This window comes from Drosophila novamexicana, unplaced genomic scaffold (assembly GCF_003285875.2).
Source record: "Drosophila novamexicana strain 15010-1031.04,08,12 unplaced genomic scaffold, DnovRS2.1 tig00001302-arrow-arrow-pilon, whole genome shotgun sequence".
In the NCBI taxonomy this organism is placed as follows: Eukaryota; Metazoa; Arthropoda; class Insecta; order Diptera; family Drosophilidae; genus Drosophila; species Drosophila novamexicana.
In genome coordinates this window covers 471,991-484,642 of record NW_020824849.1, presented here as the reverse complement: position 1 = coordinate 484,642, position 12,652 = coordinate 471,991, and the positions used below count along the sequence as shown (strand labels likewise).

At 42.4% G+C, this 12,652-nt stretch overlaps 4 protein-coding genes across 4 annotated transcripts; 2 read left to right on the top strand and 2 right to left on the bottom strand.

Moving 5' to 3' along the window:
• Positions 1-735: 735 nt before the first annotated feature.
• LOC115767018 (histidine-rich glycoprotein) lies at positions 736-9,505 on the bottom strand. The gene is made up of 2 exons (XM_030711143.1): positions 9,491-9,505; positions 736-1,131 (listed from the first exon to the last, which is right to left on the bottom strand). The coding sequence occupies exons 1-2, from the start codon at positions 9,503-9,505 to the stop codon at positions 736-738; spliced, it is 411 nt and encodes a 136-aa protein (XP_030567003.1).
• On the top strand, positions 3,838-4,785 carry LOC115767017 (serine/threonine-protein kinase Nek8). Its single transcript, XM_030711142.1, has 2 exons — positions 3,838-4,005; positions 4,060-4,785. Exons 1-2 carry the CDS (start codon positions 3,838-3,840, stop codon positions 4,762-4,764), a joined length of 873 nt encoding a protein of 290 aa, XP_030567002.1. The 3' UTR covers positions 4,765-4,785.
• Positions 4,795-7,384, bottom strand: LOC115767015 (ESF1 homolog). Its single transcript, XM_030711140.1, has one exon. The coding sequence runs from the start codon at positions 7,346-7,348 to the stop codon at positions 5,009-5,011; it is 2,340 nt and encodes a 779-aa protein (XP_030567000.1). The 5' UTR covers positions 7,349-7,384; the 3' UTR covers positions 4,795-5,008.
• Positions 8,385-12,629, top strand: LOC115767016 (RILP-like protein homolog). The gene is made up of 5 exons (XM_030711141.1): positions 8,385-9,505; positions 9,569-10,023; positions 10,093-10,188; positions 10,275-10,391; positions 10,510-12,629. Exons 1-5 carry the CDS (start codon positions 8,891-8,893, stop codon positions 10,637-10,639), a joined length of 1,413 nt encoding a protein of 470 aa, XP_030567001.1. The 5' UTR covers positions 8,385-8,890; the 3' UTR covers positions 10,640-12,629.
• Positions 12,630-12,652: the final 23 nt, after the last annotated feature.

The window sequence follows — 12,652 nt, the reverse complement described above, 5'->3', positions numbered from 1 at the left end:
AAGCTCTTAAAGCTCACTTGAGTTGTCAAGTTGAAATTCGACTAGCGTGTACACTTAAAGCTCTCGATAGTCTTTGTTGATTAACTGTACCAACAGCTCCTCACTGCAGATATCGTAAATCTGTTAAGTGTGCTTAAAGCTTGTAAAGCTTGTATGCCCAATAAATTATGGTTTATCTTAAGCTCTGCTAAGGTTACTCAGCTAGGGTATGAAAACGGATGACATTACCCACAACTATCACAGCTTAAAAAAAAAACACTTGTACTTTGCAAAAATATCGGAAGGTACTACCTTTATGCTCGTTTCGGTCTTTATCTCGTAAATACGAGACTTTCTTTAAGACAAACTAAAAAAAAAACATCTAACATATCTCTGAAAATTGTGCAAAACTCTCTTACTCAGATTTTGGGATCCAACAGATTTTGGCATTTGAGAATTTTAGCTGAAATCAATTTTGTTCAATACACTTATAAATTTAAATAATTCAATATTACCTGGTATTCATTTTTATTTATGCTATCATTATCTCATCATAATATTACTCTGTCAATTACAATACTCGCTTGTTTTTTTAATAATACTCTGGGCAAAATTTTATTTCACAAAAAAAAAAACAAAGCCTTAAACTTAAGTACATATTTCAGAAACAGACTCTCATCTGATATGAGAAAATATTAAAAATTATTTGGCAAAATGGGTTAGGGAGAATTGGGTCTAAAAGGGCCCCACCTATGCCTATTCATGGTGCGCATAATGCTCGTAGTGCTCGGAATGATGCACTGGCTCCTCGTAGTGTCCATGCTCATGCAAATGCGATTCGCTGTGGCTCTCCAGCACAAGTCCATGATTGTGATTATGTTCGGTTTTCGGGTGCAATATCTTCAACTTCTGCTTGGTGCCGCCAATCTCGATGGGCTTCTTGACCAGATGCTGATCCTCGTGCTTAATGTAGACGGGCACGGCATGATAGTGATGGAATTTAACGCTCTGATGCGATGTGGCGTGCTTGTGATCCACCTCATGATGTACCTCGGTCTCCTCATGTTCCGGCTCGTACTTGGCGTGCTCCTCATGCTCGTACTCGTGAATCTTCAACGCGCCGCTGAGTGCCAACAGTGCCAGACACGGAAGCTAAGTCAACAGAAAAATATAACACACAAACACAAAACAAAAATATATTAAAATAAGGGAAATTGAACACAAGGATTAGTTGAATGCAGGATTTGTTTTGAATTTAAATTTTGGAATTCTTAGTTGATTTATTTAAGTTTTTCTTGTGAGCCTTGCTCGGGCGGCATTTAAGTTTCTTTTTTTTTTACTAAAATGTATTTTGCTTACAATAAATTTCAGCATTTTGTTTAGTTTTCGGCTTAGCACAAACACGCACAAAAAAATAACTCAAAAAAAAATTATCCTAATCACTTTTCAAAGGAAATAAACTGTTTGGTTAGGAGTTTTTGCTGGCTGTGGACTCCTTGACGTTGCTGGACTGAATGTGGCTTGGCGTTTGGGACCAGATTCGATTTATACCCGAAAAAATGATGTGTGCGAGCCGATGTGAACAGGCTACGAGCCAGTGAAATGTGCAACACAAGCAACAACAAAAACAACAACGACAACAATTGAGTAGCTGCGGCAACGAACTTCAAAATGGGCAACAACAACAATCGAAATCGAAGTCATAGTCGAAGTCGAAGTCGAAGTCGTTAGCGGCATATAAGAGAAGTTGTCGTTAGCTTTGTTTATTGTTGTTGTTGTTGCACACACACGCACACACACGCACGCACACTCTCTTGCTGGCATATGCGTGTGAAACTCGTACAATTAAAAATTATTACGTATACGCCCGCTTGGCCCTCACTTGTGGCAGGCGCTTTTCCATTGAAAACCCGTTGCCAATTGTTGTTGTTGTTGCTGTTGTTGCTGTTGTTGCTGTTGTTGTTGTGTGTGGCAGCCACCGCAGGCGGGTTAACCACCGCCGTCACCACTAACCGGTCGAGCGGTGCACAAATATGTAATGCAAGTGCAAGGTAATTGAACAAAAAATAAACATATTAAAAAAAATACACACTCATATATGTAACGGTCAGGCAAAGAAAACAAACAAAGAAATACATATCAAATTACATTAATAAATAACATTCAGTTTGATTAGTTGAAAGCCGCAGAAATGACGCCAATTAGACACTTGGTGGCATTTTTTATGAAAATTCAAATCTCTTTGGGGGGAAAACCCCGCCACTTCGTATAGCTGACCAATGGATAATCTTCCTGTTTTGCATGAGCTAATTAAAAATGGATTTTCAATAATTGTCAGCTGCGCTGCTTGCATCAGCAGCGATAACAATTGTTGCAAGACTCGTTGCTACGCTTCCTCGTTCCAAGCCGCGCCCCAAAAAAAATGAAAATAAAACAGCAAAAACACAGTATGTAAATGTAAGATTTATGACGGCTTTAGAAATTGGTGGCACGAATGATGGATTGACAGCCCTAATTATGAGGCAAGGTAAAACAAAGAGCTTGCAGCATGCTGCAATTTACGGTGTAACGCAAGGGTTTGGCAGTGAAAGGTTGAGAAACGTTAAAACGTTTAATGATTATAAATGTTTGCGTAAATACTTTCCCAATCTTCTCGTGCCGCCAGCTAATTGACTTATAATCGAACTATCAAGCGCTTAAATCAGTTTCCTAGTGCTCCAATTAACATTTAAATGCATAAAAATAAAAGTGTTAGCAATTAAAATGCAATGCGATTAGATAATCATGCAGTGAATGTCTGTATTTGGCTCAGGAAGCTTGAAATTGCAAAAATTTCCCAAAAATAAAAATGTAGATTCGAGCCGAAGCTTAAAGCCGCTGCAAACAGTTTAAACTGTCTGCCAAATGGTGTTGTTGCCGTTGCTGCTGCTTTTTACTGCTACAGTACCGTTGTGTTTGCAATCGATTGAATTTCTTTGGGTTAGTATGCTTCCATCGGCACCGCGAGTGCAGTCCGAAAGTAAAAGTAAACTACTTTTCTGCACGGTGACGACGAAATTTGCATAACAAGCCGCTGTTGCCGCTGTGTAAAACTCGCCTGCCACAAAAACCGTTTTAATTAATCATTTAATAAGCGCTAAGACGCTTACATAATATCAATCCTCTTCCCATATCGCAGGAAGTCGACAAACTATCGTTAAGCTTACAAATTTAAATTCATAACCGTCACTTAGCCGGTGGCCAGAGATGCCACCTATTGTTGGCGCAAGCGATTGTCCGATTACAATTGCCGACTCATCAAAACAGCTGTGGTGGAAGAATCAATCATATAAGCCAATGAATCAATCATATAAGCCAAAAGTGGCTAAATATTAATTTGCCTAGCTAAGAATCTCTTTCTGATGTATTGTATAGAAAACTTGGTTACATTTTGCAGATCAGTGAATACTCCACGCGGAACTAGTTCTAAACTGATTCACATAGCTCCAAACAGAAGGAAAAAAACAGGAACCAAAACTGGTTCGCTGGCAGGAGCACTTAATTCTTAAAAGCAAGAGAATTTTTTTAGCGAAAAGACGCTAAGCTTAGGCTTATTAGCAGAATGCGTTGCCATTGGATTTGTAGAAACTCTACCTAGCTTTTAATAAAACACAAGAATAGAAATCGATTAGAAAACTATATTGGCCCTTTATTTTTAAATTGGTAACAATGATATCAACAAGTTCAAACATCCCGGGTTATATAGAAGATAAATCGAAAAAGGTGAATCGATTCGATAAAAATGATGCTTGTTCTATCGATATTGCGCGCGACGCATGAAATGTAACTGTTAACCCGTCGTCTTGCAAAAGCCGTGCCATGGATCTGGGTGATGCGAGTCTCCGCACCGTTCGCATACTGGGCCAAGGCACCTTTGGACGCGTCTTCTTGTGCCTACAGCGCGAGGGTCGTAATGAACGTAAAGTTTGCGTGAAGCGCATTATTATGCGTAATCCAAGGAGTGAGCTGGCCCTAATCAAGGAGGAGGTAATGCAGCACCTGAATATGTTTATCGGTGGGCCAACTAACTGCGCTTCTTAGATCTATATCATCTCACAGCTGCGGCATCCGCATATCGTGCAATTCCTACGCTACTTCATGCACTCCGGCACGGTTAACATTGTGATGGAGTATGCACCGAACGGCACCATGCGCGATGTCATCCAACGGACGAGCCAAACTGCCAATGGGCTGCTGGACGAACGGCGGCTGCTGCGTTTTTTTAGTGACATGATCCTGGGCCTGGAATATCTGCACATACGCCACGTAATACATCGCGACATCAAGCCGGAGAACATGCTGCTCGATGCAAACGATCGCGTCAAGTACGCCGACTTTGGCATATCCAATGTACATGCGCCGGACAAGCAGCAGCCGTGGCAGGTGCTCGGCACACCGCTGTACATGGCGCCAGAGATAATGTGTGGCGCTAAATGTGACTTTAAGTCGGACATCTGGTCGCTGGGCCTAGTGCTATACGAGCTGTGCATCGGTCGCAATCCCTTTGAAGCGCTGCTCCGACCGAACGATCCCTTTGGCCAGGTGCGCAGCGTTGTCAAGGCCATGGTCCAGCCCAGACTGGACTGTCAGGTGATGCGGCTACGCTACGAACCCATTTGGGCGCGTCTCTGTGAATCGATGGTTGTCTACAAGCCGGATCAACGCATTTGCCTGCCCGACCTGATCTCCATCGATCCCCACATTACGCACAGCATCTATGGGCGCTACTTTAAGTATGACTATTAGTGAGAAATAATTATTGGCTGTAAACTGTGAACCCCTTCATGTGCTCCCAATCTTGTGTAATTTGTAATTGTAAGCATTGTGAGCCTAGGCCGATTCGATCTGCCTTGATGCTTTACTATGACCATTTGTGATTAATACTATAATTGTTGGATTGTTAGCCCTTGCATGTCATCCTAAACATTGTTAGCTTTATTTCTAGTTATATTATACACGATGTAAGCCATAAATTGTAAATGTGGACTAACTACGCCTTGCGCTGTTGAATCTTCATCTTGAGACTCTTAACCAGCGCGTTCTGTTCCAGCTGCTGCTTGGATCGCTTCTTTGCCGGCTGCTCAACCTCGACCTCGTGCTGCTCGTTCTGGTGCTGGCGTCGCTTCAATTTCTCGCTTATTAGCTGCTGCATGCCCTTGGTGGGCTTGTAGTTGGAGTGCGTGGGATCAATGTTGTACTCGTGCGACTTGTAGACGGCATTGAAGCGCTCATCGTTTAGATTCACCTGGAAGTTATCCTCATCCTGTGGCTTGCTCTCGCTGTTTTTCGACTTCTTTAGCTGCTTGCGACGCTTGCGCTTGCTGCTGCTGCTGCTTGCCTGCTCCTCCTTAAGTATTTTTGCCAGGCTAAAGTGCTGCTTTGGCTGCTGTTCCACGTCGTCGTCATCATCCAGCAGCAGCGCCAGTTGCGCCTCCGCCTCGTCATCAGCAGGCGCTGCTTTGATAAGCTTTTGCTTCTTCGATTTGGCCTTTTTGCTCAGCTTGGGTTGCTCATAGTCGCCGCTGGCAAACTCCTCGGCAAAGTAGGAGTCGTTCATGTCAATGCCGTCGGGTATGGAGTCGTTGTCGCTGTCGTGCGCCGCATCCGGATCAATGCCCTGGAGTTCCAGTTGCTTGCGACGACGCTGCTCCTTGCGCAGCTTATTCTTCTCGCTGCGCTTTTGCAGCACCTTCTCGATGGGCGTCAGTTGAGATTTGTTGCTGGCTGGTTCTTTGGTGTCACTTGCCTCGGGCACATCAATATTCCAGGACATTTCCATTTCATATTCTTTCTCCTTGGACTTCTGCTCCTGTGCATTGATCTCGGCCAGCAGATTTTTATACTTTTCAATGCGCTCCTTTTGTTTGAGACGTTTAGCTGACTGCTTCGGTGCGGCTTCTGCCGTTTGCTTTGCTGGCTTCTTTATATTTTTCTGTACAGCATCAGCCTCTTTCTCTTCCTGCTCCAGTTCTTGCTCTTCCTCTTGCTCGTCCTCGTCTTCGTCCTCCTCGCTGCTGTAGGCAACAATCTGGCGCAGCTCCTTGTCGTTTAGCTGATCCACCTTGCCGCTGGACAGCTTGTCGCCCAGTTCTCGCCTGTCTAAAGCCGTCTCGTCCCAAGTCAGATCCACCTTCGCCTGCTGCAACGCCGTGGTGGTAAACTGTCGCGGCTTGTAGTTGCTCGCATCCGGCAGCTCATAGCACTCGTCCGTGGGCATGTCCTCGGAGAAGCTGGTGTCATCTGGTATAAAGCGCAGATCCACACGCGTCGCAGAGCTCTCGTACTCGATGCCATCACACTCATTGTACACCTTCTCCGCTGTGGCGAGGCTGTCGCACTCGACGACGGCGTAGTAATAGCGCAAGCGATTCAGCTGGTACTGGCGTAGCTTCTCCATGTGATAGTCGTCGCCCTCGTCTGCATCGCTGTCCTGCTCACGTACCAGCTCCTCGTCAGAGTCCTGCTCGTTCTCGGGCTGGGCGCTGACCAGCTCGGTGGGGCCATGCACATCCTCCTCGGCCATGCGCGCCTTGCCATATTCGGAGGGATAGATTTTGACGCTCAGAACACTGCCACCGGGCGGCAGAAAAGAGCTGAGCAAGACCATCAAGTCCTGGGCACGTATGCGATCCCAGTCCATGTTGCACACAGCTAGACGACGTGTGGCTTCCTCCGTGCACTCCGCATCCATATCCAGCTCACCCCAGACATGATCGATTTGCAGCTCTGGACCGTCCTCATCATCGGTACTCTCCTCATCCGAAGAGGAGTCGGTCATTAGGCGTCCCTCGCCGCGGGCATAATCGATATTTGGATTCGTTAGACGCTCGCGCAAGTTCTCAGTCACTTCGGAGCCATCTTCATCACTGTCCAGCTGCAGAGCATCTTTGGCCTGGTCATCTTGTGTGATGGCCAGCTCTTCGGCTCGGCGCTCCTCATCCTCATTGTCATTCGTCGCTTTTTTCTGCTCCTCATCCTCGTCCGAACTCTCGTTATCATCGAGCTCGTAGAACTTACGCAGATCCTCGGCGTTTGTTTTATTCACAGGTCTGCCGTACTTGTCCACGGTGTACTTGACTTTGAACTTATCATCGTCGAACATGCCCTGGAAGCGCTTGTCGATCTTCACCTTACGCTGTACCTTGGGCACGCCGCGAAAGCGCGGATCGGCCAGCAAATGCTGAAAGCGCTCGTCCTTCCAAATGCCGCTCCCTTCTCCATCACCATTTTGGGATTGGGCTGAAGTTGAAGGATTCTCCTGCTTCGAGGGTTTCTCCTGCTTCGTAGACTTTGCTTTCGGCTTTACTGATTTATCCGGCTTTTTGGCCATGTTTTTACTGTTTAAATAAGCCAACAATCCAGCAACACGTGCATAGAGATGTTCACAACATATCGATACCAAAACATCTGTCTGAGCGCCACCGATGACATCGATGTGAGTATCAATTGAATTTTCGAAAACTATCGTATTCATCTTTTACTTCCCCCAAGGCTAAAAATTTCCAAGCTGAGGGCTGTACATTTTGATGTTAAAAGGATTTCATTCATTCATTCCAGGGGCAGCGTGAAACTATCGTCACCGCTTCGCAATGAGCACTTGAGAGCTGCTAACTATCGATAGCGATTCTTAAAAAATTTCGAATTTTCACTTGGCGCAAGCAGTATAAATATTTAAAAGTAATTATAATAATACCAAAAGATCTGTTTGCATTCGCAATGTTTATGTAGGTTAAAACTAATTTTTAAATTTGTATAGAAATATGTTTATTTAAAAATATTAATGAAGCACTGCACATAACATGACAAAAGTATAGCAACAAGAAAATGCGACGGGAATAAAATGTTTAATAAGGGTCGATTAAATCAGTAATATCTTATTATATATATATTCCCCTTAAAGTTGTTCATTTAACATTAATAAGTTGAATCATTCAGGTTTGGAGGGATTTTAAATTTCCGGTTAGGTGGGCATAACTGTAAACCGATAGCAGCACCAAGCTAGTGCTGCCAGACATTGTGAACCCTTAATTTCCAAAGTTGCCAATATGTTGGGCAATATTTTGATTTCAAAGTGACTGCGACTACAGTTACTCGATGCATATATCAACCTCATTGCAAGAAAAAGTAACAAAAGGTTATTAACCAAAATGTTTAATAGTCAATTTTATAAAAGCAAGCTGCAATGTGCATTATAAAGAGAAGCGACTGTTGTTTTTCAAATATTAAATCACAGCTGTGACTTGTTTACCTATTCATACTCACAAAAGTAACTGGTGAGTAGGGGTTGTGCATCACTAAGCTCATAATATAAGTAAATTATTTTGCTTTGCAATTTAATATAGGATAATGCGCTTACTAGCAATATTTCATTAAGATCAATTAAATTTGCACTAATTGTTTAATTTAATATGCTACAACGTCTCAGCTCGATGACAGGCAAGAAGCAACGCTGCGCGCATGTGTAGAGCGAGAGTGAGCAACGCTGGTTTGCATAGCTCTCCGTGGACAGCTGCGAGCGCTCCGTTTGAAGGGGGGGACTTGCAAATTTTTATTTATTACTCATCCAGCGAGTATGATGCAGTCATCGAGAGGTTTATAAAAACCAGGTCCAGTTGCAGGTCCAAGTTCGAGCTCGTTGCATATGCGCATAATTTGTTTAACAGATGTGCAATTTGTTGTGGGCGACACAAAAGATAAAGTGAATGCGAATTCAATACACCAACTGTGCGTCTGTGGGTGCGTGTGCGTGCTTGCGTGTATGTGTTTATGTAAAGCCAAGTGAACCCCCCGCCCCCTGTACATAGATTACTAGCACCACAACGCACAACGCCAGCTGCTGAGCGAAGTTAAATCGGGAGTGCAACCACGCTCGATGCCCGGCTTCCATCTCAATGAAATGGGCGAAATGGTCTTGGACGCCATCGATGACATTGGCGTGGTCGATGTCTACGATCTGGCATCGGATATTGGCAAGGAGTATGAGCGGATCATGGATCGCTATGGCACCGATGCAGTAAGCGGTCTAATGCCCAAGATAATCAATACGCTGGAGCTGCTGGAGGCATTGGCAACGAAAAATGAGCGCGAGAACTCTACCATACAGGAGTTACGCGAGAAGATCGCCCAGCTGGAAAGCGAAAAGCTGGAGAAGGCAGAGTTTCGGCGACGCTTTGAAAAGGAATTGGAGCTAATTGAGGAGCAGTGGCGGAGCGAGACCAATGAGCTCGTTGATTTGGTTTCCTCGCTGCAGGACGAGAACAAGCGGCTGGTAAAGCAAACCCAAGACCTGCAATCGTCATCTGCACAAAGCTCCGGCTTGGGCGCCAGCCTTACCGAGAGCATCATCAGTATGACCAACAATGAGCTGCATAGCGCGCTCTCCGATACGCAGGTGCTTCAGCGGCTCAAGGAGCAGATCTATAAGCAGCGTGACGAGCTGAAGCAGCGTGAACGCGAACTCCAGGACAAGTACAGTGAGCTTGAGCATGTAAGTAACTGCCTTCAGATGATGAGCCTCCAGTTGATGTATTTCTCTTTTCGTTTTGTACAGGTCAACATTCAGGCGGAGCGCCTAAAGGCCTCGGAAAGGGACACGCGACGTCGCCATAAGCTAATGCAGGCGCAGGTGAAGACACTGTGCGAGGAGCGTGCCGATTTTCTAGCCCAGCTGCAGGACCAGTGTCGTGAGATCAATCAGCTGCGCAAGCGTTTGGGCCTCGCTGAAAAGGAGAATGAGGATCTGGTGCAGTCATACGATGATGATCAAAATGATCCAAATAGGCCACGATATACGACGCGAGAGCTCAAGGAGCTAATCAGCGAGCGCGACGAGCTGCTCACTACCATTGACAACCTCAACCAGCAGCTGGCAGAGTTGAAGCCAGCGACCAGTGCCAAACGTACGCGTCAAATATCCAGCTCTGATGATAGCGACGACGATGACGACAACGAGGCTGATGACGGTGTTGAGGCTGATGTCGACGATGACAATGTGGCTGGCGAAACGTGCGTATACACACACATTAAAATGTAATTAAAATTTCTAATGATTATGTACACCATTTTTATTGTCAGGCCACCTGGACACGATGCGCCCGTGCAGGGACCGCTGCCCTATGAGCCAGACGATGCGCCCTGGAAGAAAAGCTCCGAGTCGGGCATACGCAAGTTGTGAGTGCGCAAAAAGAGATTTTGAAATAGATGCTCGTTTTAATTTACGCACATTCGGATAATTACATTGTTTTGCGTGTTTACAGCTTTCGTAAACTTTTCTCGGATCCAGCGGATGGCAGCAATACATTCCCGAAACGTTCCTTGGCCACACTCTCGAAGATGGCGCTCTCGGCCACGCCCGGCAGTGGCAGCCAGCCGAAGTAAATGCCTTTTAGCCTAAGCGACAAGTGCATAATTCCAAAAATTCTAATTATGTGGTTTGATTTTGTTTTATGTATTATTATTTTTTGTTCTTTCTTTTTATTTATTTATTTTTAGTCCCTGTCTGTCCCTTGCTATGTTTTATATGCTCGCTAAGTATTTACCATTTTCTTATTTTATGTACATAATTTACATATTCGATTGCTGTGCTCTCATAATCTTAAGTTGTTATTTCTTTTTTACGTGATTGCTTAATATGTAATTTTATTTTTATTTTTTTGACGTTCTACTGACTTTAATATGCCAACATTTGCGCAAAATGCTTTCGTTAACTTACACATATATATAAAGTATGTCTTTTTACTACCCAATTATATGTATACTAACTAATCTAATCTATGACCAAAATGCAAGGAACTATTCTATGCTTGACTAGCAGGCACAACGGGCAACGGATTCTTTTCGAGACCGAACCGCATACACACACAATATATATATAGATATAAATATATATGCATATACATTTTACATTACTCTATACATAATACATATTTACATAGCTACTTATCTAACCATTTAGACATACATACATACCCTATACATATGCAATGTTCCAAAGAACAAAATGTATGCGCAAGTTTTTCAAAGTTTGCAGGCCACTGAGTGAGTTTTGAAAGAATTTAACCAATTAGAGAAACCCTAATGAAATACAATATGAATGAATACCTAGTTATTGTAGCGAGTTTTTAAACAGTAAACTAAAACGTATTTAAACATTTGCATAACACGTATTCCAAAGTTGTGTATTTTTCGAGCCTACTCTACTTACTGCTCGGATACAGTTTTAACAGTAGCAAAATTAATTAATTAGAAAACAATCCTTGTAAAAGCATTAACAATTGTTGCCTCTGTTGCAAATCTTAGCCGAGGACTAGAATTCATGTTAACAAATTATTCTAAACGAGTATTGCAATAATAATATGGCAAATATATAGAAATTTTATATATTTACTGCAATTAGCAATATAGGCAAGCTGTAATCTATGTATAACTCTCTCTCCCTCTCTCACTCTCACTCTTTCTCACATAATGTATCTGTATCTCGCTCTAACCCTGTAGCCATCTCTTTATAGCGAATTGAGCCTTTTTGTAGCAGTTGCCCCAAGCGGCCTTATATTAGAAGAACATTTGAACACGATCAGATTCTAAAATAAATGCATATTATTATTAATTAGCCAGCGTTGAATTGTAGCTGATTGTTTGTTGACAAATTAATTATAATTACAGATAAAACCAACAAAAATTAACAAAATTGAAGCAAAATCAAAATCATATAAACGTTTTTTAGCCGCAAATTTTAACCAAAAAAAAAAAAACAAAGAAAACAAAACAAAATCCACAAAATATGACTAGAGATGTTTGTTAGAAATTAATTGAAAACCATGTACCAATTTATATAGCTTAACAGTTTTCGTGTGTGCACCACAAAATGTTGCATTGGCCACAGTTGAATTATAGATAAAACATACCATATGATTATATTCGAACAGGTTGCATATTGTTTCCCGCTTCTTCTGGCTGTCCATCTCTATAAGCTTCTCGCTTCGCTCCTAACTTCGCTAAACATGCGCTTGTTTCGTATTATGTACAGACATACATCTCATCGTATCAGGTCCAAGCATAAAGTACATATCAGTTTTTTATTTAAATTGAATTTGGTTTTGGTTTTGGTTTTGAACGAATATTGCAAGCAACGAGAAATGTGCCAAAGACTTAAACGGAATTCAGCGGTTGCCATTGATCCCAGATCCAAACATTCTAAACATAATCCAAACCATGTTAATTCCTACATTTACAATTACAAACTAATTATTTTTTACTTGGCAACTGAACTTTTACACACAACAAAAATTATGAATAATAGAAGAAGCAACGGCAAACTGCAGCTGAACAAAAAACAAGAAACAAAACAAAATGAAAGACATGCGAGTATTTGTCTGAAGTATTAAAGCTATTAATTTATACTTTATTAAATTAATTCGTTGTGTCACAGAAATCTCAAGAACTTTAAATTACGTGCATAAATCTGACTGAATCGATTTCGAACTTTTTTATTTTCAGTATTTTTTTCTTTTTAAAACATTTCAGCAATTTGAAGATTCTTGATTTCTGTGACACAGCGCAAAATATGAAAATGAATTATACAAGTACATATATTCAATAAATTAATGTTAACTAAATTTATATATACATATACATA